The following is a 26,710-nucleotide window of genomic DNA, read 5'->3' on the forward strand; positions in this document are numbered from 1 at the left end:
TTTCACAGTGTAGAAACAAAATGAGGCAGTAAGCTTTGTCATTGCAATAGTGTGGCAGAGTGTTTCAGAGATCTACATCTCTGAATCTTTGGAGACCCTCCTAAATCTGTGCAGATCTTCTGGTGCAGTGGCTTCACTGTGCTGCTTGCTTTGGTTGATACGGATTCCATTATGACACAGGGTGTCAAAGTCTGTCCCTACCTGTAGTCTGAACAATTCTATTGCTTCAGTAGAGTAAGAGGGATCATAAAAAAAGATTGAAGAAATTTTGTCCGTACCTTTGCATCATATGTATTTCATAGCCCTGTTGCACCACATATATGAACCTCCCAGACTGACTAAGTAAAGCTGGGCTCTATTCCTGTCCCTCTTCTCCAGTGTTCAGGAGTAGAAGGTTGTTACCTGGAATTTACTTCACCATGTCACTTCACCTTTTCACATCATCTGTTGCATGCCATGTGTATCTGTAGCAATCATTAGCATGTGTATGTAAATATGTGTTTGTGTGTTTTGGCCATTTAAAGATATATTTACTTAATGGAGAACACCTTTAAATAACCAAGATACCTGTCTGTCTGTCTGAGTGTCCAGAACAGAGTGTTGCTGTCCTCCCTTGCAGTCTCATGAACATTAGACAAGTAAATCCCATTTTCACAGAGCCATACATCTACTTTTGATTGCTTCAGAACAGCATTTTAGCATAACTTTGCTATGCTGATTTCTTAATTAAAACAACAACAAAAAAGGCAAAAACCTCCAGAAAACACAAAAGCTAAGGGAATAGGGAAAAAACCCCAGCAGGTTTATATGGAAATGTATTGTTCCCACTAGTTTTCTGCTGGTAGGAATTCAGGATATTTAGATTCACAATACAAATTTCTTGAGTTTTATCTAAAATCTAACCATGGAGAAGTTCGAATCTTTACATGGACCAGCCATTTCTGAATGTTGGCTTTGTTACATAAGGACTTCAGCAGAGATATTTACCTAGAAGAAAAGAAGGTAGAAAATTAGGAATTGTTGCATCTATTCTTAGTTTTGAAAGGAAATGTAGCCTTTAAACTGCAGACTGTCACTAAGGACATAGATTTGGCTCACTTAATCTGAAAGCTAATGTGACTAAGTGAATGGATATTATGACTTGGCCAGGTTTAATATTAACCAACATTGTATTCAGTACAAATGATGCATGTCAGGCCCTGTGCATGCTCATGAGGGGACTCAATAAAATGGGAGAATTCTCATTGTAAATGCCCTGCAGGTAGCAATAGAGGGATAGCATGATACATGTTGCCATTAAAGGAATGAAATTCTATAAGGCCATGAACCGTTTTGGATGTTGCTCAGAGGTTTTCTCAGCAAGCCTCTGAAAAGCATTTCTGAAGGGCAGCTTTTCCTGAGTTTATTAATTTGGCCAAATATATCTGTATTTCTCAGATGATAATGAAAGACATCACTCTGTCTTAATTATTTATTCCAAATGGTAAGATTTTCCCCAAACTCTAGCACTATCTGAACTCTTAACAAGAAATGTTGGTTATAATTGTTGCCATCTACCAATTTTTCTTCATTTTCAGTCTTAGGGGAAAAAAAAAAGGCACCTTTGAAGCTCACACTCCCTAAAACAATTTCTCGTGAGGCCAAGAATTAACCTGGAAAATTTTAATTATAATTTTTAAATTAGAACTATTTAGTTATAAATAACTAAAAGTATGAGCTTATAAAGAAAAGCAACAGGAGTTACTGCTACTAACTGTATCAATAATACATGTGATTTAAAAATATAAAACATATGTGATATTAACAGCACTTGGCAACATCTCTTTATTGTTACATGCAGTATATATGGACATTCCATTAATGTAAGGTGAGCATGCCTGTACATCAAGTCGTTGTTAAGATCCTGTGTGATTTTGCTGATGTCACATGGCTCCATTCGGGGAGATGCCAAACACGATGATGCCTTTTTCTGTTACAGGGCTTTAGGTCAAGTCCTCGTCATGCTCGAAGACGTGTAGCACCTCGCCTTGAGGAAACACAACCTATAGTGGAAGCTCACCATCTAAGTGAGCAGGAAACTTCTGTAAGAAAAAGAAAAATCAAGAAAAGCAGCCGAGTCCAACCAGAATTTTACCATTCTGTTCAAGTTACCCCAACTCGAAAGCCTGTAAGTATTCTACCTTTAGGGATAAATAGCACTCAAAGTATATTAGAGAGCCATGTGATACAATTCTATTTTTTGGGCTATCCGTATTCTGTTCCTCAGTTTAAAAATCTTTTCAGTTCTTATGTTCACCATAAGAAGAATGTTTTTTGAATTTTGATATTTTTATTTAATATTCAGTCTACAGTCAATATTCAAATAGGATATTTAATTTGATAGTTTATAGTGATATTAGTAAACAGGTTTTTATAGCGCATATGTATGTTATTGAAATTCCTCACTCAGATTTATCAGAGGTGCTATGTACTGAACCCGATTTATATGAAATCTTATTACTAGATCCAATTTTGAGGTCTCTTCTGCTTTATAGAGTATTTATAATCTTTCTGCTCAACAAAACTTAGATGAAGTCTTATCATTCTTTGCTTCTCAACTTGATCTACGTTCAGTTCTATTAATACTGATAACGTCCTTTTTGTGTGGAAATATGACAATTCATTGAAACATACAGTTCCTAATGTAAATGTGCATGAAGACATATTATGTCTTGCAGACATAATGCTTTTCTTTTATTAATGAGAGCTCACTGCTTTGATGCATTTTCTGACTAACTTATTTGTGCCAATATGAAGGGGCTTGAACTACTTCTACTAAGTCAGTATTATTAAAATGATATTGAGCATACCCTAAAAAATATTATCTTGACATTGCTGCAGTCTAACTGAACCTTCCTAGACTGGTGGTAATTGAACACCAAAAATTATCAATGAGGTCTGAAGATAGTTTGAGAAAGCCTTCCTTAGTGGAATTACATTGCCTCAGAGAGAGCAAGAAACTTGTGCAAAGAAAAGAAAGCCAGAGCTGCCAACAACTGCTAGAATTTTTACTTATTAGCTGATTGATTCCATTTCTCTGCTTTCACTCCACTACTCCCCAGTTTCCTCTGTTCTCTCATGTTTCTACTTATAATTTACTTTAGAGTGCTCAAGATTCTGTGGTTTAATTTGACCTGATGGATTCATTCTTTGCTCTTCTTAAAGGATCTGATCGTCCTTTCTTCTCAACCATCTCCCTTTCACTCCCATCCTATTTTGCCCTCTAGACCATTTTGTCTAGTTCTGTAATTCTTACTGGGTCTCCAGCCTCCCACCAGGCTCTCCTCTGTTCATTATTCACTTCTGGTCCTCTCCCTGCTTTGTTGTCCTTCTTTAATCTCTTCTATAATCTCCTCTATTATTTTCCATGTCACTCCTATTGGGTTTTTTAATTCCCTTTTCAGTTCAGTTGTTCATAATTTTTTCCATCGTAGGCATATGCCTGCCTGTAATTGCTTAGGCTGTTACTAACTACCACTGATTACCAGCATTGGAAAAAGAGCATCAGTGCTGCTGAATTAAAGAGCTAAAACTATATAAATGGTGTAAGCAGCAAAACAGGCTTTTAATAATGGATTATTGAAGCTAAGAAAACCCTGCTTTCCCCCAAAGTCAGTAACATGTCAGGGGCTTCAGGACCAGCAAAAGAAAGAAGTGTAAGAATAGAAAATGTTCAGTGTTACTATATAACTTCACTTTCCTCTTATTTCATGTGTCTGCTGTGTCTGACAAGACCTACCACTGAAGCAGTAATGAATCTCAGATTTAGAGAAAACTTCTCTTAGTGCTGTCACCATTATGTCACCTCCTTGAAATTGCTTTTGCAGTGTATCTTTTATGCAGCGTTATGCAGTTCTTTTGATAGCCTTTCCTTCTACAGCCTTAATGAACTCACATTTCTACAGAAAAAGAATAAATCATTATCTTTATTAGACTACAATCCAGAAAACTTAAGTCACCAATTTAATTTCTCATGGACATTGTAAGTTATTCTGAATGTATTATTAATGCCACGGTGACAGAGTGAATAAGGTTTACGCCATGACAAATCTCCGCAGCATTGTGAAGTTCCAGGCAATCACAATATCGTCCATCTCGCAGTTTGGCACATCTTCATCCCACTTTGTTTCAATGTCTCAAAGCTCAGAGACTTTTGGCCTTCATTTGGCCTTGTAGAGTTTTACGTGATTCAGTGCCAGAAATACTCTTGTTAGTCTGCATAATTTCTTTCTCTTTTTACCCTGTTATTCCTAGCTCTGCCCACCTGAACCACTTTAAATAAATAATCTGTTGTCTTGAAGTTCATATTACAGAAATATTTGTAGGCAGGTATGGCCATATTCTGCTTAGTCATCACTTGAAAAAATGATGTATGATGTCTGCTAACCAGAAGACAGTTTCCCCTCATGAAACAGTTCTCAGTTTTGTTTTCCCTCTACTCATGCCTTTTTGTCCCTATTTTCTGAAAAGAAAGGTATCTCCAAAGTAACTATAAAAAGTCTTCTGGAAAGCTTTTTCTTTGCTCCAGGAAATTTTTGAGTAATCAATCTGAAAACATGTTAGCATGCTTTGTTGCTATATTAAGATGTATGCTTAAAGACTTTTTAGATATTTCGTGAAAAGTTTTGGTGGATGTTTAGATGCTGGGTTTTCTTATTCCTGCTAATTTACACCATTTTGTATTTGTTTGATTTTGTTGTGCCTAAGTCTTGTTTTTCAGTTTCCTGGCTGGTGCTATAATTATCTGAATTTGCTTGTATTATTTCTCGCTTCCTGCATAGCAATCTGAGATCTTTCCAGCATAGTCCCTGATCTTGTCAGAACTAAATTAGGTGTAATTGTGTGGATGGGAGTAATCCTGCTGAAGACAATAATTGCTCCCCTTGAAAATCTGCACAAGCAGATGTTTGCAGAAATAAACTTCAGTTTTCTCTGAAAATTTCATTTTTTTTTTTACACCTTCCAGGTCATTAATGAGGACATTAAATACATTTTGTGCTAATACCAATTCTTACTGTACAGAGTTTATAGCCATTTTCACTTTTACTCATCTTATTTGGTGCAACATGAACATAGTGCTGTGAAGCTTACCCCTTTTAGGGCACATTGTTCTAATTTGTGCCCTGTAGGTCACCCTCTCATTGGTGGCTGTATTTTTTGTGCTGACATTCTCTATAGGTGACAGTTTTACATCAACTTCACGCTGAGGAGAGTAAAGATACCTGTTACTGGAGCGTGCTTTGAGTTTTTGAACACAACAGAGAACTCTTGAGAAGAAACACATCTGTGTTCTTTAATTTAGCATGACTTCATGCAAGTCGAAGGAGTGTTATATATCACTCCTTTCATGAATTGGGTAGCTGACTCTGTAAAGGTAGTTAAATTATCTGAAGGTGTGGAAGGATGCGCAAAAGTCTCCTGTCATGAGCTTGCTGCTGCATAGCAATACTTCTCCAGGGCAAATTTTAAACTAAGGGTTCTATTACAAGCATTTTGCAAATATTATCCATGTTTTAAATAGTGGTCTGCTCTGAAGCAAAAGTATAAGACTATGCAAATTATTAACATTTCTCCCCCACACACGTTGTGCTGGGCTGGAACAAAAGATAGCCTTGAGTTTGTATAAACAAATCTGGCTCCTGAGCTGTGGAGTCAGTTAGACATACAGTTCTGCCAAATTCTAATTTCACCTGTATGTCTACAAACATAGTGGAAAAGAGATGCCATCAAAGCAGCATCTTTTGATATCTCCATTGTTAAACAATGGAGATATCAAACTGCCCAACTCATGCAGTCACCAAGGATTATTTAAGATCATGACATGTATCAAAATTTACACTTGTGTTTGTCATAACAAGATCATTGTAAGATATGCATCAGGTGAGACTACAGAGATTGGGGCGTAAATAAATCTGGTTGCTTCACTTTCAGAAGTGAAGTCCCTGTTTCTTCTCAAATCCCTGTACTTTACACATCCAGAGTTATTGGTCTGTTGTGCCCCTGAAGTGTAGCAACAGCATATATTGAGTGGATTATCTATGGAATAGTGTTAAAAAAAGTATCTCTGAAGTAACCTACAAAGAATAAACTGATGACAAATAATGATCTCAGAAGCACTGATGCTTGCAGGTATCCCTTGGGGTCTCCTAATGAACCTGTTTTTAATTAATTAAGACTGACCTTTGCTGCAGCAATTTAGCTCCTTAGGGGTGGGTGCAGCATTGCTACAAGTTGCTACATGGAAACCTGAAGGAGGTCAGATGTCTGGGAGGTCACATGTGGAAAAAAAACCATATGAGCAGCTTCATTTGGCTCCACTGAGGCTACTCCCAAGGTAGCTGAAGTGAAACTTTCAGTGTAAAGACCCTGTTGAAGAAACCATGAAAGCAAAGCTAAATCAGTTTTTAATGCATGTAAAGCCATGAGTTGTCCCATTCATGGTCTTATTCAGCTATCCTGGTTTTTGCTTTTATGTGTTTAAGCCTTAAAACTTATGGGAAAACCAGTATTACAATTCTGTATAAAAAACACTTTGGAGTTTTTTTTAAACATCTGATACCAAATAATTTATAGAAGAATTCCGGGTGTTAGTGGACACTTAACCTACCTGAGATGAATTATTTCACATGGATGAAGTTGTTCTACAGGGCTTTTTAGAAGGTTTTAATATGTCTCCTTAAATAATCGCTATTTCATTTTGTTAATTTTCTTTTATTCTTACTTTGCTGTTATTTACTAGTTTTCCAGTATCATGTGTCCTTTATGTGCTATTTCAATGACCTAATACAGACGACAAGCAAATATTACCCATCACCCTGCACAAGACTTTGTTAATTCCAAGTGTTACCTATTTAATCTATAGATTGCATTCATATCGTCTTTCTTTTGGAGACATCTGCTAGTGTTGGATTTTGTCTCCTGTGAATTGCATTTAGAAGCAAACTTGGCAAAACATTATCATACCATCTTTCACTTTCAGCATTTTTCTTAACATGATGCTGGAAAGCAGTGCCACAGAAAGGGACCTGGGGATCCTGGAAACCGGCAAGTTGAATATGAGTCAGCAGTGCCCTGGCAGCCAGGAGGGCCAACCGTGTCCTGGGGGGCATCAGGCAAAGCATTTCCAGCCCGTCAAGGGAGGGGATTGTCCCGCTCTGCTCTGCACTGAGGCGGCCTCACCTTGAATATGGTGTGCAGTTTTGGACACCCAATATAACAAAGATATTAAGCTGTTGGAGAGTGTCCAAAGGAGGGCAACAAAGATGGTGAAGGGCCTTGAGGGGAAGCCATATGAGGAGTGGCTGAGGTCACTTGGTCTGTTCAGCCTGGAGAAGAGGAGACTGAGGGGAGACCTTATTGCAGTCTACAAGTTCCTTGTGAGGAGAAGAGGAGGGGCAGGCACTGATCTCTTCTCTGTGGTGACCAGTGACAGGAACCAAGGGCCTGAAGTTGTGTCAGGAGAGTTTTAGGTTCGATATTAGAAAAAGGTTGTTCAATCAGAGGGTGGTTGGACACTGGAACAGGCTCCCCAGGGAAGTGGTCACAGCGCCAAGCCTGTTCAGTTCAAGAAGCATTTGAATGATACTCTCAGGCACATGGTGTGACTCTTGGGGATGGTCCTGTGCAGGACTAAGGGTTGGACTCGATGATCCTTGTGGGTCCCTTCCAACTCAGCATATTCTGTGATTATATTAATGTTCTCAAATGTACGACACAGCTGTGAGCTACCAGACTGTGCATGCACGTGTGCGCGCGCACACACACACACATGTCCTCTCTCAGGACCATTTGAGCATATCCATAATGAAGAAACACAGAGAACATGTTAATGTATATAAAAAGGGAAACAAGGACTGCATTTTTTTCATTTTTATAACTGCTATGGTTTAACCTGTCAGGCAGCTAAACATCACAGAGCTGTTCGCTCACAACCCCCCAGTGGGATGGGGGATAGAATAAGACAAAGGTAAAACTTGTGGTTTGAGATAAAGACAGTTTAATAGGACAGAAAAGGAAGGGAAAATAATAATAATAATAATTATAAAAGTGATGCCCAATGTAGTTGCATACCACCTGCTGACTGATGCCCAGCCAGTCCCTGAACAGGAGGCTGCCACCCTCCAGCCAACTCCCCTCCAGTTTTATTGTTCTACATGACACCAGATGGTATGGAACATCCCCTTCATCCTTTGGGGTCAGTTGTCCTGGGTGAGCAACATGAGAAGGTGAAAAGTCCTTGATGTAGTGTCAGCCCTGGTAAGCAAGAACTAAAACATCAGTGTGTTATCAACATTATTCTTACCCTAAATCCAAAGCATGGCACTGTACCAGCTACCAGGAAGCAAAAAGCCCTATGACAGCTGAAACCAGGACAAAGACTTAAAGGATATTGATGGTGATTTTGAGAAGCTCCTGACAGTTTATTAAGTGATTGTTTCATAAAGTTTTTAATAAGATTTAAGCATCTAGCCATCTTAAACATTTTTAAAAATACCTCAAGGAATCTATTTTAGGTGTATAGGATCTTTGCAAATATGACTATAAATGCTAAATCCAGTCATCTTTGAAATAAAGAGAAAGTCTTCAGTGGCCCTTAGGTTGACTTCAAAGCTAGTTCTCTTTCCAGACCTACACACAAGAGACTGTTTACACCTTTTTTTTTTGACTGTTGTATTACTGTTTTTCTCATAAGTAACTCCTCACTGACATATTCTTCATAAACTGTTTTTCCCAGAAAGTTCATTTTCCCACTGTTCTTCCAGCTTCTGTGACCTCCTCCCTTGTTGCCTGCTCCAGATTTCCTCTTGGCTGCTTTTCCCTCTCCACCCTGAAGCTCATCCATTGCATTGCCCATTTCTTCCACTCCTTTTGCCCAGCTCCTAAGCAGTTTAGGCTTTTGAAGGGATTTCTTGAAGGTGTATTGTCATGAGTTTCACTAGTCCAGGGAGGTGATAGCTTTACAATTTTACAACAACTACTTTTTCCTAAAACACAACAGTGATATGCTAAGAATTAGGTCTGGGATTTAAAATTATTGTCGTCTTCCTAGTGACTTTTTTTTTCCTGTAGATGAGTTACTACAGCTATCAGGCATAGTACAAAAGAAAGAAGTTAATGGCAACAGTGCTAATAATTATTGATGATGCATGTAAAATGACATAGCAGTAACAGTACAAATCCATATTTAGAGCCCCTTAACTGACTTCACTGCTAGCTCTTATGTGGAAAGTTAAGGTCATTTGAATTGATTGTCGCCTGTGGTGGAAGATCATGATTGTTTTGAATGTATTTACTTAAAGTTATGTGTTTGAAAATCATATCAAATCTACATTATTTCTCTATACACTGTTGCAAATCATCCTACACCTATGGGCAAAGCCCTCTAATGCAGCAGGATTTGTCTTGATAGGTGAGCTGATTCTATACAATTTTTGTCTGAGTCAATTTTCATTCCCAGGGCAAATGCTTAGTTACTGAAAATGGGATGAGAGCTTAAACCATTCTGACCCACTTTGACCTAAAGTGTTGAAAGAGGGTCAAAGTGCACCCTTGGTCCTTGGAGCAGAAGCTAACTTGCTACTAAATTAGAAGCAAAGGAGATAAAACATTCTTCAACTGTTGTATCAAAGAAATAGAGCTGTAAAACTCTGGCTTGAAGAATATCTAATAGGTTTTTTTTTGCCACTGTCATCTTGCCATCATTTGTATTAACTGGGATTCTGTGTTCACTGATAACATTTCACTATATGCATGCAGCATAGCCTCACTGAGAAATTAAATTTTTAACTGTTCAGAATTTTTCTTTTTTAGATCCCAGTGTCCTTCTGTGAGAGGCAGTAATATAAACCTAAGCTGCTTGTGCTAGTGGTCTTAATTGTAGGAAAAAAAAAACATTTTATGTAAGTGATTATAAAGGATAAATTCTGTACAGTAGCTGAAGGTAGGTTAAAAAAAATTTATCAGCTCTGATCTTGTTGATAGTGTTGTTTGCACAACTTAAAATGGCCAGTAATTGTCTCACAAATGCATAGTAATTATAGTCTAAATGCAGATGTTTCCTTTTCCTTCACTGCCACAGTTGTATTGTGTAACATCCTACTATGGCACATAAAAAGTACATCTTTATATAGCAAGGGACTCCCTTATCCATTTGTATTTATATGTAACATTACACATGGGTATGATGTTAAAAGAATAGTTTGGCAGAGGCAAGCCTTCAGATATTATGAAGCACTGGAATTAAGGTTATACATGCAGTTTTAATTCAGAGGATTATGCATCTGCGTTGTCATACGGACTTTAATTGTATGATGGTGTACTGGTTTTTCATGGAATGTACTCTATATTCATCACAGGATGGAAGTGCTCTTAGGATGACTCTTATGTGTAGGAGTTTTGCTGAAGAAGTTGTAAAGTGTGTAAATGAATAAAACAGGAGATTGCAGGAAGAGAGAGGATCTCTCATTTCTTTTAAAAAGCAGGAAGTGTTGCCTTGGAGATTGAAGGGTGGGCACAAGGTTACTGTGAATGTGCTGAACAACCGGCTTAAAACATTTTTTTATCTTCCATTTTCTAAATGCCTGACAAAGCATGTTGTTGGGTTTATAGAAGTTCTCAAGCTGCCATTCACCACTGAACTCCATGTGTGCTGTAGTCTGAATATTACTGATACATAATTTTTATAACTCTTAAAAGTCAGATCCCTGGCATCTCAATTTCACCTAGGTAATAAAACTGACCTCCTGGTTTCAGTTTGCATGCTGTGTGATGGGAGTGAAGCAGTCAGATACTACTGTAGTAATAAGCAGCACAAAACAGTCTATGAAATAATAATTTCTTCTTCACACCAGTATTTAAATAGCATGAAGTAAGTTAAATTCTGAGGCTGCCCATTGAACTGAGGATCACAAAACAAAACACTGAATAACTGTTTATGGAGTGAATATCACCCATCATTTGCACTGAATAAGAGAAAGACACTGAGGATGTAATAGTATACGATCACGTCATTATGACTGCATCATGACTTAAAAATAAGCAGGCTGAATTAAGGCTGCATGGTGAACCTTAAACATGGAATCCGGTAACATTTTAGTGCTTAACTTTGCAGCCTTAAGGAAAGTATTTTAATAGGAACTTTGTGTTTAATTTCATAATGTTGTTAAAAACATAAAAACAAAGCTCTGTTGTGTAGCTTATAGGCAGCTTTTGACACTTCAACTACACTGCATAAAATTCTGCTGCTGGATTTCAGGGAGAGATTGATGACACTTGTATTCCTCTATACGAATCACTAACACAGGGGAACAGGTATTTTTTTCTAGAGGAACTCTCGGATGTTTGCTAATGGTTGGAATTGGGGTGAAATTTCTGTTTCCTACCACGCTCCTTAGGGGAATGTGCTTTCCTGTGCTCATTCTTCCCAAATGTGGCTCCTTCTGCCATGTCTCCTCCAGCCTTCTCCTGACCTGCCTCTGCTCCACCACTAGCTCCTTCCTCACTGTCCACTCCTCACTCCTCTGCTGACCTTTGCCCTTCTCCTCTCACTCTTAGTTCTTGTTTCACTCCTCCATGTCACAGCCCTTCCCACGCTCGCCTAGTCAGTCCTCTCATTGCTCTGAGGCACTTGTTCAACCATTCTCTTTGATTTCTGTGTCTCCTGTGGTCTCTGGTTGCATACTCCATTCCTTGGTCCTTGTCTGTTCTCTGACACATTCTCACACACAGTTCTTCCCCTCCTTGTTAATCAAATACCTTGTTCAGAGCCTTTTGCTGAGGCAATAGCAGTTTCCTGCCAGTGTGTCAGATCCTTAGCTCTCCCCTGATCCACTCTCTCCAGCAGTGGTGGTTACTAATCCCAACAGTTATCTTGCAAGTCCATTTCTCCTCTAGTCTTTATCCACAGAGTCTGCTGCTCTCTTGAATGCTTTTCGGCTGCAGCTCCCAGACTCTGACAGTCTCTGTGTTTGTCCCTCAGGCTGTCAGTCCCGGTGTATTTCTATAGCCCTTTCCTCCAGCACGCCGGTTCCGGTGTTTGTCCTCTCTACATTTAGATCACACAGCTTCTTCCTCTTGCTAGCTAAGCACGGCCGAGCGAGTCACGGAGAGCATAAAAGAAACAGTCTCCTGCTTGTCAGGTCTGGTGCCTGCCCTCCCCTGCTCTCCATGCCTCTTGTCTGTGCTGCCATCAACCTGAAACCACGGCAAGTAACTATTAGATGCAAAGATTAGTTTTGCCTCTGGATCTCCAAGCTGGAAGGATCCTGTTCAGCTCCTTGGTGGGGATGGCAGGTGTTGTGAGTGTGGAGGTAAGAGCTGTGAAGATGAATTTGCTGGGTCATTCTGTGATGCTGGGGTATTGGTCTGGCAGCTCTAAGACTCCTGGGAATCTGGAGAGTCTTTGTTTAGCCAGTGCCAATCTGAAGGGATTTTAGATGATACATTGAAGATGTTTTAGTCAAGAAATTCGAACACGGTCTTATTAAAAAAAAAATAAATCTGATAAAATTACTTCGGTAGTTACCTGAGTGCTAGGAATAGTTAAATCAAAGTATTTAACTTTGCAAAGAAGGACTACTAATAGGTGATGAGAGGTTAAAAGAAGTTAACTTGCTCAGCAAAACCAAAAAAAGCTGAAAGGAGGTACAATGCAGGCTACAAATGTACTGAGGAAGAAGAAAGGGTTATTTAAGGAAATGAACACTGTTGTTGCAAAAATACCCCAAAAGACCAGGAATAAGGTTGAGGTGGCAACTGGAAGATCACTTGTAATCAAGACAGCAGTAGGTTCTGGAGCACCTTTCCTGTCAGAGTAGTGAGATCAAACCTAGACTTTAAAAGCTTTACTTTATACTCCCTGATGCCAAGAATGGCAGATGATATTTATATCTCAAAGACTTATCACTCTGACAAATGTAGACAGATTTTTAACAAAGATGGCAAAAGGCCTGTGTCTAGCTTAAAGCATATTCATGCTTGAAGTATCCATCCCAAAGCCTAGAGTCTGCTCAAAAAGATCACTGGGATATTTTTTAGTGTTTACAAATAACTACTGGATATTTCCATAATCTTGCTCTCAGGCTTCTCAGACAGTCTTTGACTAAAAATTTCAAGGAAATTCAACCCTGGGCAGGGAATATTTTCAACCAAGCTTAAGATAAGGCAACTTAAAATGAATTTTATAAAATAAAACAATCTTAAATTAATAATTTAATTTTAACATGTCTTTGTGTGTAATTATAGGAATATGTATTTTCAAATAGCTAAATGTTGATTGATTCCTGGATCAGGTCTTCAAATTTAGTTTTAAAATATGGGATTGAAACAGTTTAAAAAGGGCAAAAAAATGTTTAATTCTATAAGGAGGAAAATTTATAAGTCAGGAGTGTTAACAGTTGTTACTAAAAGCAGATATCAGTATTACTGGTTTAGATTTTCTTAATATAATTAAAAAAAATTCTTCTATGTCCTCTTTTTAATTTTTCTTGAAAACAATCTGTGTCCATCAGAGATTCAAAAGCTACTTAGAACTTTAATTTGCTCTTTGTTGTCCAGAGTGTTATTATACTCTGATATACCTTTTCTAGCAAGAGTAATTTGGTTTGCTATTAAAACATAAATATATAATACAATACATTCTACAATGAAAAGTTTAGGAGGCTGAGGAAAGGATTTGAAGCTAGATGATTTCTTATTCCAGACTCTTTCTCTGTTACTTGGTTGGCCTTGTAGGCATAGTAGGCAGATACCACTCTGTGTGCCTTCCTCAAATCTTAGTTATTTGGTCACGTTACACCCTTTTGTGTCTGGCAGACCAAGGGAATAACTGCAGCAAGACAGCTGCAATTAAAAATTAATACAAAATTTATTTTTACGTAATGGGAAGTATTTTGTAGCAGTTATATTCAGCAGTCATCTAAGGTCTATGAATTTGTTGTACAGAATTAATTCATGATTTTGAGACCATGAAATCCTGACATTTTAGGTATTAATATATGAAGCATTAATTTTGAAATAAGATAGTGATAATTATAATGGAAGATCACTTATATTTTGCTGATTGTTTTAACATAAAACTGAACTAAAATACCTATTCCCTATGCTGTAACTTCTGAGATACTCAGAGCTCCAAACATTATTTCCCCATCTGCAAAACTTTTAGTACTTTTCTGTTGGCTACTATAATGTAGGTAAGCTATTTCAAGATGAAATCCTGCAATTCATATTGCAAAACTAAGTAGAGGAAATAGGTGAGGAATAAAGGAATGGATCAAATATGTAACATATCATGGCTGTCATGTTGATGATATTAATTATTTTTAAGTGAGATTCAAAAAGAATCTGCATTTTTGTTAGCACAATTTTATTAAGCAGCTTTTCAAAAGAACTAATGGCTTTGGCACAGTTATTAAGCTGAAAGTTATTTGGCCCCACTTGCATACAGGTTTGCTTCATACACTGGATGAAGCATGCCTTGATTTTCAACATATTCATTTGAAAAAGAAAAAACAACAAGCAGGTTTTCCTTGCACAGCAACATACTTTAAGTGCCCTGTTTTTCTCTTATGATGACTATCTTCCTTGGTGAAAGTTGCTGAGGTCTGTGGAGATTATCTTGACAGCATCTGATCCCTCATCTCAATCTCACAGCTACTAGGGAGTTACAAATGTGTCTATCAACTTTCTGATCCTGAAAGAGATTATCAATAAATGAAGTAAATGAAACAGAAACTCTACTTGTAGTTTAATATTCACTCATTTCTTTTTTTTTATCTAATAGAAGATGGTATCACTTCAGACCAATAAGTGCTTGAAATTTGGTGTATTTCTGCAGAATTCATACATGAGCTGTGCAGTGGTTCCTGTTGCTTCCATTGCACATGTCCCATCCAAGGCCTACTTCAATATTTTATCCAATTACTACTTAAAACAGAATGTATAAGCAGTCATTACAGCAGAGATCAGAGCCCAGCACTTTCATCTCCCCAGAGAGAGTATTGCGTGTTCTGATGTGGAGTACTACTCTTCCTCTTCCTATTTTCTCATCCTACATCTAAGAATCTTAAATTTCATTTTTGTTAAACATGTACCACTTCCTCAACCAGGAGGTTGTTGTGGAATAATCTCCAGACTGGCTGCTGGGAGATGAGGGTCTGAGCCTAGGTTTCAATCTTCTTATGACAATAAGGAAAAGACAAACAGCTGCTTCACTTTTCTTAGAGTTCAAAAGAAACTAGTGCTCTCTGCTGTTATGAAAGGATGACTAAGGAACACTTTCAGAAGAAGGTTTTGGGATGCCTTATGTCCCTGAAGAATGATGTTGCATCATGCTGAATGACCAAGTTTTTCTGACTGCTTGGTTCTACCAAAAACTGTTTCGCATCACATCACTTTTAGATATGTAAGTAGGTGGTTATCCAGTAAACATAGTTTGATGTTACAAAACTGTATTGTTAACGCCCAAGTGCATACATGGATCTAGCCCTTTTATACACTTTGAATTTCATGTTCTCAAATAACGTATTTCTTCCATGAAAGTTGCATCCGTAAGATTATTTTCAAAGTGGGGGAGTGGTAGAGGATGACCTATTTAGCATCCAGAAAATATCCCTATGAAAGCCTATGAAAGCATCAGAATTTCTTTGTATAAATACAGGCACGGGCTCAAAGTGCATGTGATAGAATAAACACTGAATGCTTATTTCCACCTTCTCCTATCTTTAGAAAGAAAGAAAGTTCTCTCTACAAAGAAAGTAGATGTTGTCTTGATGTTTGAAAAGCCTACCTGTTTGCAAAGGCAGTTTAACGTAGAGTCAGACCCTGGATGCTCAGGACTTTCAGATTTCGTATATTTGCCTTCCAGCTTTCTGTTTATTGTTAAATAAGATTAAATACAAACACAGAAAATCTGTAATAGTTTTTTATATCCTGATAAGTATGGATGTCCCCTTAAATGACTGGCACAGAAGCAGAGAAAAATATTCATTTAATATGTCTGTGTCTCCACTGGTGAATTTTTTAAGTTTATCATAGTTGGTTTTACATTGCCCTTGTTTGTACTATCATTTGTGTCGTTTTGAATTTTGATAATTTCTGACAACATGCAGTTGCATAGCCTGATTACATACATTGGATGTTTTGTATTCTGCATTGCATTATCATCTAATCAGGTTAAAGTGGTAAAGATTTACTAATGGGAACATTCAGTTGCCCTAGATTTTGTCTTAAATTTGTAAAGTTATTTTACTTTAAAAGTTGATCCACTTTAATATAATTTAATCTGGGATGTTAAAGGACAAAAATAGCCTGTTACTTTCAATTGATTATTCTAAATTAGAAGGAATTTTGCTGAAGCACACTTAGTTAAATCATTATTCAAATGCTTCATTTCTGTTCATATTTATCCATTTTCCAACAATGAACATAATGATAGAAAAGAAAATGTATTCCAGGAATTCTTGAGATAGTGTAGTATAAACAAAATATAAATAACTCATAACTAAACTGTACTTCCCATAGCTTCCAAAAGCCAGTGTGAAAGGATTCACTGCAGTGGAAAATCATCTTAGAGATAAAATGCGAAAGTACAAGCTATTTGATTATAATTCAGTTGGCCAGCACAATATCTGACGTGTCACAGGGTTGGGGAATTTTTGCAATATGATGATAATTTGGTATCAGCCTTGCAGCAGCTTTTCCCAGCTGGGTTGCCTGACTGAATTTAAAACCTGACCTCGGCTAATGCTTCTGCCCTGAGGAATGACAGTGCACTGGCCACCAGTGTTCTTGACCCTATCAGGTCTTATTCACAGGTGGCTTACCTGATCTATGGTGGTGTGCATTACTATATACCATTTTCCAGCTACACCATCTTCCAGCTAGCTTCCACCTGATCTTCCACAGCACCTTAGCTATGACAAACAGCACTCCTTTCCCTCCTCAAGGGAAAGCATGCCTTGGTACTTGGCCAAATCCCTCTTACAAGAAGCATGCTAAATATTTCTTTGAAATCATCCCCTTTACTGGAAACCAACTCGCTTTTATAGCACAGTAGCAAGGCTGACTCTCAGGCGGCTGCTGCAAATCACCTGATTACAGAGAAGCCAGCAGGCTCTGGCTGAAGGGGGTCTGGCTCTGCATGTCGCTTCTGTGGAGCCCTCTGCCTCCCGGGACGCGGCGGTGGGGACTCCGTGTGCGCTGTGCATCCCCTGCGGCACCGGCAGCGAACGGTGCATCACGTGCAATCCCGGGCTTTGGATGCTGCCAGAACTCCGCTTAGGGGTGCTCTTGTGGGACCACGGGGCTCCCGCGCCCCGGCTGCCGGATGCACACTCGCACTGCAAAGGCAGCCGCTCCTTCGCATCAGCCAGAGGGGCTGCCGAGAGGCCCCCAGGCTAACGAGCAGGAAGAATGCATAATCGGAGGTGTAGAATAAGCAGTTAGAGCATCTGGGCTGTGACCTTACCGGCCTTGAAGCTAAGAATGGTCAAGCCCTGACCCTTGCTAAGTCCCAGAGTAGGCTAAGTAAGGGGGATCAATATTTTAGCAGATATAAAAGACACTTGACTCACATAGCCCCCCAAAATTGTTTGCGTTATTAACAGTTACATTTTTCACTTGCATACAGCAATATGCTTGATGGAGAAATAACAGAAGTGCCTTACATATTTTGATTTTAATAGAATATAACTATGTTTTTTTCCACATGCTGTCCTAATTGGCCAGGGACCCTTTTCAGAACAGATGTTCTGCTTCATTTCCTGTTTTTAAACTGTTTAATTTGTTGCTATAATAATTGAATCCTTATTTGGGACTTACAGCTATATCATGGAAAATATGTTTGCTAGAAACAAACAATCCAGTGGGATGAGTGGTACACATGTTGTGAACAACAAAAGGGGAGCAACTACAGACTTCTTAACAAAGCTATTAATTTACTCAAACAAAGTTGTTCAATTCATTAAAAAAATCTTTGGAATAGCAAAGTTGAGATTTTTAAAAATACTTACATGTTCAGTAGCTCTGTGTACACATCACTCAGAGGTATCTCCACACTGAATAAGAAAGTAAACTGTACTTAAGTTAGAAGTTAACATTTCTTAGATATGTGTTTGCTAGATTCTGCTGTTATGAACTCCTTTCTGAGCTTCCTACTTTGTTCTGAAAATGAAACAAAATGATTCTTGAAGAGTTAGAAGCTAGAGTGGGTTTCATTCATTAATTTTGTTAATTCATGCATTAAGTAATGTAGGACAACTTAAAAACTAGTTGTAATACACATAGATGCCAAAGACTGCTCTACCATTGCCTCTTCAGTTTGAATGCTCATAACTGTGTGAGTGGGGTTTTCTCACACAGTTTATCTTCCAGTATTGTAGCAAAGCTGACTAGAAGGACGGACTCCCTTTCCGTAAAATTGACATCCCAATAGAGCGATGGTGCATATGGAATGACCACTCAACAGTGCTTTTGGTTTCTAAGGGTATAAGGAGGTGTTATTAAAAGTAAGAATGGGCTATGAAGGCCTGTTTTGAGAAAAGGAAATCCTACTGGATAAAATTTATAGCTTACTTTCAAAGATAAATCTGTGAGTTGAAAGATCTTTTCCAAAAGCTTCAATAACAACTGCTATTGTACTTTGTCCTTGCATATTCCAAGCTGCTATATAAATACTAACAAACTATTGCTGTAGCACCCTCACAACACCTTGTCTGGGCTCTTTTTAATTCTCATATTATAAGATAGAAATTAAGAAGGTGAAGAAGTTGAAAGGCTAAATCTGTCTCCATGGGTCTCTGTGATCCAAAGATATAGAGGGTTGCTGAGCAGCCAAAAGAAGGTGCAGGCCTGAAGCAGGATGTTTAGAGCTGGGATTAAAGGCAACACTTTCTTTTCTAGGGCAAAACCTGGAGCTAAGGACAGGCCACAAGGAACCTAATCTCTGACTAAGCACGTCAGGAGCCCTGGTAGCCACACCTGGTACAGCAAAGTGCCCTTCATACCTTGCAGCAAGCTAAACACTTCTAGCTCCCATCAGGAAGACACCTGTATGTGACTGTCATGCTTTATGAGATCCTACAGTTTTAACTTACACAAACTGACAGAAAAATAGTTTCTGCAGTAAAGCTAATTATGAAGGCAATCAGAGATGGTATCAGACATCTCATGTTTCTGTTTTTCTGCAGTTACCTCTTGCTCTCTCCACATCACAGTACAGTGAACAAGAATTCAGTTAACTGTGTTTTTGGTATTCGTTCCCTCCCTCTCAACTCTCCCCTTTAGAACTTCACCAGGAGGTATTGCAGAAGGAGAAAAGAGGATTGGGATAGAAGTGAAGGAGGGAAAACTACTAATAAGAGATCCCCTCTTATTATAGCAGATTATTTAACTGTATATTATTGGCACCTCTATGCATAGCAAAGAGTGCATCATGTTATTCCTCTGGATTATGCAGGTTCTGAGTTTTTAAATGGGTAAAATACCCCCTATGATAACTGACAGTAAAAAGGTTCAGACAGCAACAATAAGTTTTATCAGTCACCATACAAATTTCTTCTGTACATAAATGTACCATTTAAGCCCCTAAATAATAATTAAAAAAAAAAAGACTACAGGACAAGCCTGAAATATTAGCTGTCTTAGTATCAAAAAAATCTGGAATTCAGAATGGCTGAATGAGGCTGTCTCTGTATAACAAAATATGCTGGCTTTAAAATGGAAGTGGGTAGATTTAGGTTAGATATAAGGAAGTAATTCTTCACTATGAAGTCAGTGAGGCACTGGAACAGGTTGCCCAGAAAAGCTATGGAAGTGTTCAAGGTGAGGTTGGATGGGGCTTTGAGCAACTTGGTCTAGTGGAAGGTGTCCCTGCCTATGGCAGGGAGGTTGTAATTAGATAGTTTTTAAAGGTCCTTTCCAACTCAAACTATTCTGTAATTCTATGATTTTACTACATTTCTCCAAGTTGAGAAGAGCATACACCTAAAAATGAACACCATAATTGGACGAGCATCAGGTTGCACTTTTGAAAGACTATCACAGTAGATCCCGCAGGAATCACAAATCAAATCTGTAGTTTTCTTGTCAAATGCCCTGTAGAAACCACAAGTCTCTCCAATCAGAAAATGCAATGGAAGAGAAATAGCACCTTGCCCTCCATTATGTCTTGATAACCTGTGTTATGTACTCTAAATTTCAACATGGTGCTGAAATGTTGTATTTCAGACATCTGTTTCCCACTTCACTCTAAACAGGGAAGCCAGAAATGGCAACAGCCCTCTCCCTGCGCTGCATCAGTGTTTATTTACGCTTCTGGAAGAACTCTTTTTATGGGTAGCTGGGAAGCCTGAAGGTGGATACAATCTACATGCCGAGATCAGTCGTTTGTTTGTCGAAGCCGCCTTCGCAAAGTGTAACCGAAGGCCGCCCATGGTGCCCTGCTACCCAAAGGAGCTGCTCTGAGAAATCGTATCCCTTCCTTCTCTCTCTCTCTGCCCCCGTCCCCGCTGGCCAGCCGCGCCGGGCTGCCCCCGGTTACGCAGGGCAGGAGGGGCCCTGCGGGGCCCGGGCCGGTAACAAAGAGCCCGGCGTGGGGCTGCCCCGGGGGCGGATTTACATCAACGATTTCACCAGCAACTCGGGGATGGCAAATCTTCCCCTTGTCCTGGCGGGGGAGCCAAACGCCATCGATCTGTAGCCGGGAAGGTTGTTGGGTTTTTTTTCGGCTGTTGTTGCTGCTGGGTTTATTGTTGGGGAAGTGGGAGGCTCATTTGCGAGCTGGTTGCCCAGCCGCAGGCCACGGCTCTCCCCAGACATCCCTCCAAATGCACTCCTGCTAAAGACCAGATATTTTTTGGAGGATTTCCCTCGGCACTCCGCACACGCACCCCTCTTCCCCCCTAAATTCACGGCAATGGTGAGCGGCGTCCCTCTCCCCTATCCTCCTTTTCCCGTGAGATGCTTTTCCACGCCACGCGGGGCGGGTATTGGCGGTGCCACCTGAGGCCCCGGTCCCGAGCCGCTCCCCACGCACCCTGTCTGTCTGTCTGTCTCCCCGTGCAGAGCTCCGGCAACGCGTCCTACCGATGCTCCATGTCGTCCTCCGCCGATTTCTCCGATGAGGAGGACTTCAGCCAGAGGTCGGGGACGGTGTCGCCGGCGCCGGGGGACACGCTGCCCTGGAACCTGCCTAAACATGAGCGGTCCAAGCGGAAGATCCAAGGCGGCTCCGTGCTGGACCCCGCCGAGCGGGCCGTACTGCGCATCGCCGGTAAGGCGCGGCTGGGGACGGCCGGGCAGGGGGCGGCCGGGGGGTAGAGGGACCCCCGTCCCTTCCCTTTCAGAGCGCAGCCCCGCCAGGCAGTGACTAAGCTCTTTGGCCGCGTTTTCCGGCTGGGTGAACTGATGCGTGTGGAAGGAGAGGCGAAACGCGCGCAGGTGCGCCTATTAAACTTTCGTGCGAAAACACATCAGTGGCCGGGGGCTGCAGCCGCGGCGGGGGTCGGCTCAGCCGGTGCCGGTGCTTCCTCCGGTCCGCAAGGCCGAGAGAGCACCGGGCCGCCCGCCCGGGGGGGAAGCGACGCTGGACCGCCCGCAGGGCGGAGAGGCCGCGGCGGCGGCGGCCGATGATGCTCCGCGCGGGCGGGGGACCAGGCGCCGGTCTTTGTCCGCTCGGGGCCGGGGCTGCGCCCGGGGGAGACCGGGACAGAGCGCCGGAGACGCCGGCGGGCGCTAGTCCGCGGCCCAGCGACAAATGTTGTCGAAAATAGGGCGGAGGTCCGCTTCTCCCCGGCGAGAGCTGGAAAACGCCTGTAAATGAATCCCAGAAAGATGCAGCAGGCTCCGGTGCTCCCCGGGAACACTGCTGTTGTTCCCCCCCCAGCCACCCCCCTTTTGTGTGCGCCTCGGTAGGTCCCTTCTCGGGACACCATTTCCCAGGGTAATCCATTTTAGCGGCGCTGTTAGAGGGGGCAGCGGGCGCGCTGCGGAGCCGAGCTCCCCCGAGCCGCAGGATGCAGCCGCGAGTGGGGGCGGGGGGGAAGCTGCGGAGCCGGTCCAGCCCAGCCCAGCGGGCAGGGTGCGCAGGGCGGGGGACGCGGAGGGCCGAGGCTAGGGCAGCAGGGACCGCTCCGGGGCGGGGTCAGGGCCAGGGGGCGGTGGGGGCGCGGCCGGGGGCGGGCGAGCGGCGGTGACACCTGCGGCGGGGCCGGTCCCCCGCCTCCGCCAGTATAGCGGCGGCTCCCGCCCCGCCTCGTTGCGGGCGTCGGGGCTCCTGCTCGGTCCCTGCCCGCGAGTCCCCGGCGGTGTCCGTCGCGCTGCGGCCCCTCAGCGCCAGCGCCGCAGGGTGACAGTGTCCCCGCCAACCCCGTCAGTGCCGCGGGTGCCGCGTCCCTGCCTCGGCGGCCGCCGCCCTTCTCATCCCGTAGGAGGCCGAGGCAAAAGCACGGGGGGCGGTGGGAGGTGGTGAGAGCTCGCCGGCTTCGAAGGCGGTGCCTCGGCGATGGGGCTGGAGCCGAGGTCTGCGGCTGGGGCCGCCTCTCGGAGCGCAGAGGAGCGGCCACCGAAACACGAGCGGCCGGGGGGGCGTTTCCTCGGCCGGGCTGGCAGCGCCGCCCCCCACCCGCCTCCCTCTCGCTGCTGCCGGGGTTTTTCTTGTGCCGTCCCTGGGGCTACCCGGCCGTCCGGAGCCGCTCGGGCGGGCGGCAGGGCAGGGCTGGGCTAGGCTAGGCTAAATTAAGCTAAGCTAAACTAGGCTAGGTTAGGTTAGGCTAGCTGCCGGCCATGGCTGGCTACCTCTCCCCCGGCGCGTATTTCTACGCCGAGGAGCAAGAGTACCTGCAAGCCTATGAAGATGTCTTGGAGAGATACAAAGGTAGGGCAGCGCTCCTTGTGTCACCGCAGCCGCCCGAGTGGCAGCTCGCCCCGCCGGGTGTGGCGGCTGCGGACCCAGGAGGCTCTGGCGCTGGCGGCCAGGTGGGGACGTTGGTGGCCCCGAGTTGGGTTGATCTGGAGGCGGCGGACGTGGGTGGCTTCTGCGATAAATAGAAATACCGTGTCACCTCACCAGTGGGTGACACACTCTCTCGTGTGTTTAAAAGTCTGTTTTTCAAGTGCAGTGCGGGCACAGTGGTTTACGTCTCGATGTGCATTCGTATTTAAAGCTTCGGTTTATTTTTACCTTTTTATTTATTTACTTTTTTTTTTGGTAGTCGAGCAAAGAATGAGCTTAGTTCCTGTAGCACCTGCGTTTTCTCATCAGATATAGAAAAATAAGGATAAAACCACGTTTATTGTAACAGTGATACGCATAGCTAAATTCATCTTGCTAGAAATGTAAATTACATTGATTTATTAAATGCATCAGAATGGAAGGAGTGGTTTGGATGATTCATTTCTGTTTTTCAATACATCTGCTAGTACTAAATCTGAAAAAGCTTATCAAAAGTGTTACAGGACTGATTTTAATGCAAGTGCGAAAGGGATGGAGTTAACTGTTTAGACTGAATCTTCATCCCTGAAATAGTCTTTACAGCATGTCACGGCATATGCTGATATTTGCAGTGCTGAGTCCTATTGTAATGTTAGAGAATGAGGTAGGTTAGATTTCATATCTGATTTTTTTTCAGCTGTATGTTTCCAGTCAGTTCTGAAGATTTTTGTTAAATGATTTCCACTGATGGGAATGGGAGTGGCATAGTTTAAGACAGCTTGATTTGAAGATCCTGATAACTGATTTTACTTATTCCAGGTTGCTAGTGGTAATATTTTGAAAAATAAACCCTCTACACATGGTTATTTTGACTATGAGAACTTGCCAGATCTGAGTTTACTTTATACTGATGTCACTTGCAATTTCATGTGTCATTAACAGTATTGACTAATGACTCCTTTGTGTCTGTTGCCCGTTGTGTCAATGCAGCTATGGAGCATGTGCACTGTTTCTGTACTGAAATGCATCAGGACATTTTAGTTGAGAGAAATAATTACCATTTGTTCATTACCCTCATCTTCAAAAGCACGTCTTCATTCCATTCTCCCCTATTTCTTATGTCATCAGTTTATATATAGCTGAACTGATTTTTGCAGAATTTTAGATCTAATGGACTGTTTACTTTGTAAGTAAGCACTGAGAAAACTTGTTTTTCTGTCCTGGTTCTAACCCAAAGCACTGCTATTATGCTTTGGATTACCTTTGATTTCTTGCTTAAAAACCTGGGAAAGAGATTAAGCCTCATTTCCCCTATTTCAAGGGGAGCTTTATCAGGAAAGATTTAGTTTTCAGTGTTGGGGAACAAAAGGATTTTAGTTAAACTCCAAAAACTAATTTAAATATCTATAAGAAACAAGCACATTCTGAAAGTATTTGAGTGTATAATGTTATGGTGGTAATATTGAGTCCATTCACATGCTATTTTCAGTGACAGCCAAATCCTGAAATTATTTGGAAGGATCTAGTTTCTGTTGTCTTAATTTTCCGTGTCATATTTGGTATATTGGTGTGCTGTGTTTTGCTGTTCAAGGTATACTTTATTCAGCCATTTGGAGCAGAGGTAAAGATTTGGACTTGTTTTAATTAAGATATATTGGAAACCTGGAAAACACATTATTTTTTAAAATGTGTTTCCAAGCCAGTCATGATTTCCCATTCGAGTCCCAGTAGTATGACTTCACTACAGCGATTGTTGTTCTGATGACTTGCTATGGGAGCTGATCTAATCAGAAAAGAATTACTACAATACAGGCTTTGAAGAGGGAGTGCCATTTCTCTGAATTTCTCATTTTTGTAAACACCTCTTTTAGTAACTTTTTTAATTGAATGCAAATCATGTTGACTTTATAAGATGAGCTCCAATCTATAATTTTAATGCTGATAGTTCTTTTTTCTTTTTCTTTTTTTCCTTGTTACAGTCTGCAGAACACTCTCATACTCATTTAGGGTATTATCAGGGTGCCAGATTATCTATACCCCAGCTGTTGAGTACTGTAACTAGCAGAGTCAGCTGTACAAAATTCATTGCCTGTCTTGGAAGTCTTGGGATCATGTGATGCTGCATCATTAAGATGTTGATTTAGGAAGATAAAAGCTGCCCTTTTCAAATGTAGAAAAGTGAAATTTTACTTTTCATCCTTTTCTGCAGCCAAAGTAGGCTGCAATCTTGAAGACCTTACAATGCCAAGTACCTTGTTGCTTTAACAGTTGAAAGCAGGATATTTGTGTGTCTCGAAATTCTGTCTGCTGATCGTATGACAGTAAATAATTAGGCAACTGTTTGCTAAATCTGAGATAGCACAGAAGTGCTGTTTACTATGGGAGAAGAGAGTGTTATTTTCTGATTCCTGGTCCACTCAGTTGCTGGTTGTCAATGTTTTATTTATTTTTCATTGATTCATGTAGTAAATATTTGACAGTATTTATGAAGTATTTTGGTGGAGAAAAGAAGTCGTGTTATCTCAGATGATTTAGAAATCCTTTTGAATCCAGCTACTTATTTAGGGGAAAAAAAAAAGCTTCTTTATTGGTAGCACCTTGAAGCATTCAAAGCCAAAGCCTTTATTGTGAAAGTGGCAATAAAACATCTAGCAAAATATGTAAAACGCTTCAGATAAACTATACATCTTGTTTGTGACTGAACAGGAAGATGAGAAATTGTACAAATATTTGTTATTATAACTGAAGGTTTGACTTTATCTCAAACTATATTTGACTCTAGGAGGTTGTAAAGAACTTAACTTACAAAGCAGCAAGAATAACTATCTCACCATTGCCTGGGAACAAAATTAATAAAATTGTTAGCTGCAGCCTTCTTGATAAGTAAGAAAATGTCCAGTAGTATTTCATATACATTTAATTGTTAAAACATTAAATGCCACCTCTATCTAATGACATAATTATGCATTGTTCCATACCACCATTATTTGAGCATTAAATATTTGAAGATTACCATTTTAAGCTGTAAATGCAGTATTTTCATTAGATTTCCTCTGCTATAAATCTGAAGTAGTACACTGGCAATGAACTTATATATATCATTTCTCTGAAATGGTTAGTTAATTTCAATAAAAGTTCTTAATATATTTTTCAGTTGAGGTAGTAAACATTTATTTGAATAGCAATTGCAACAATCTTCTTTTTGCTGAAACATTTTGAACAATTAGGTAACTGTCTCCCTTGACATCCTTATTGATATGGGCATATCTGTTAATGATTGTGCGCTTGTGGTATCTGAAAAAGAGCTAATTCATTGAGTTAAATGTTGAATAAATTACAGTTATTCAATAATGTTCTTACAATCAGGTAAGCTCTAAAAGTTTAAAATATATAGGGTTATCTGGCCATGCAGACCTTTTAAGGCTGCAGATTTATATATCTACATCTATAGGAAACAGATCTGTTAGGAAATTAAGCTTGATGTGACTGCCCATGAAAAACACAGCCTTGCGGTTCGGGGACATCACTAAATTGTTGTTAATGCTAGGAAAGGTATCACATGAATATTTTGTTTGGATCAGGTGCCTGATTAGGGCTTCCTTTGGGTACTTTGGGCTCACTGCATAGCCCCTGTCTCTGCAGGAAGGAGGGGCAAGTCTGGGACTGGGGATAGCAAAACTTGGGTTGGGTTGTTTAAACCTCGGTACACTGTGTTTCACTATTGGCATTGCTCTCTTGCTTTAA

General features: G+C 40.9%; 1 protein-coding gene across 1 annotated transcript in view; it reads left to right on the forward strand.

Moving 5' to 3' along the window:
- LOC108507130 overlaps positions 1 to 26,710 on the forward strand; it is a gene marked incomplete at its 3' end in the record, with an annotated part of 97,501 nt that overhangs the window by 13,400 nt on the left and 57,391 nt on the right. The window contains exons 3-4 of the mRNA XM_017834818.1: positions 1,979 to 2,167; positions 21,100 to 21,307. Coding sequence (XP_017690307.1) covers positions 1,979 to 2,167; positions 21,100 to 21,307 — 397 coding nt within the window. The remainder of the gene's footprint in view (positions 1 to 1,978; positions 2,168 to 21,099; positions 21,308 to 26,710) is intronic.

This window comes from Lepidothrix coronata, unplaced genomic scaffold, assembly GCF_001604755.1.
Source record: "Lepidothrix coronata isolate B3197 unplaced genomic scaffold, Lepidothrix_coronata-1.0 Scaffold241, whole genome shotgun sequence".
NCBI lineage: Eukaryota > Metazoa > Chordata > Aves > Passeriformes > Pipridae > Lepidothrix > Lepidothrix coronata.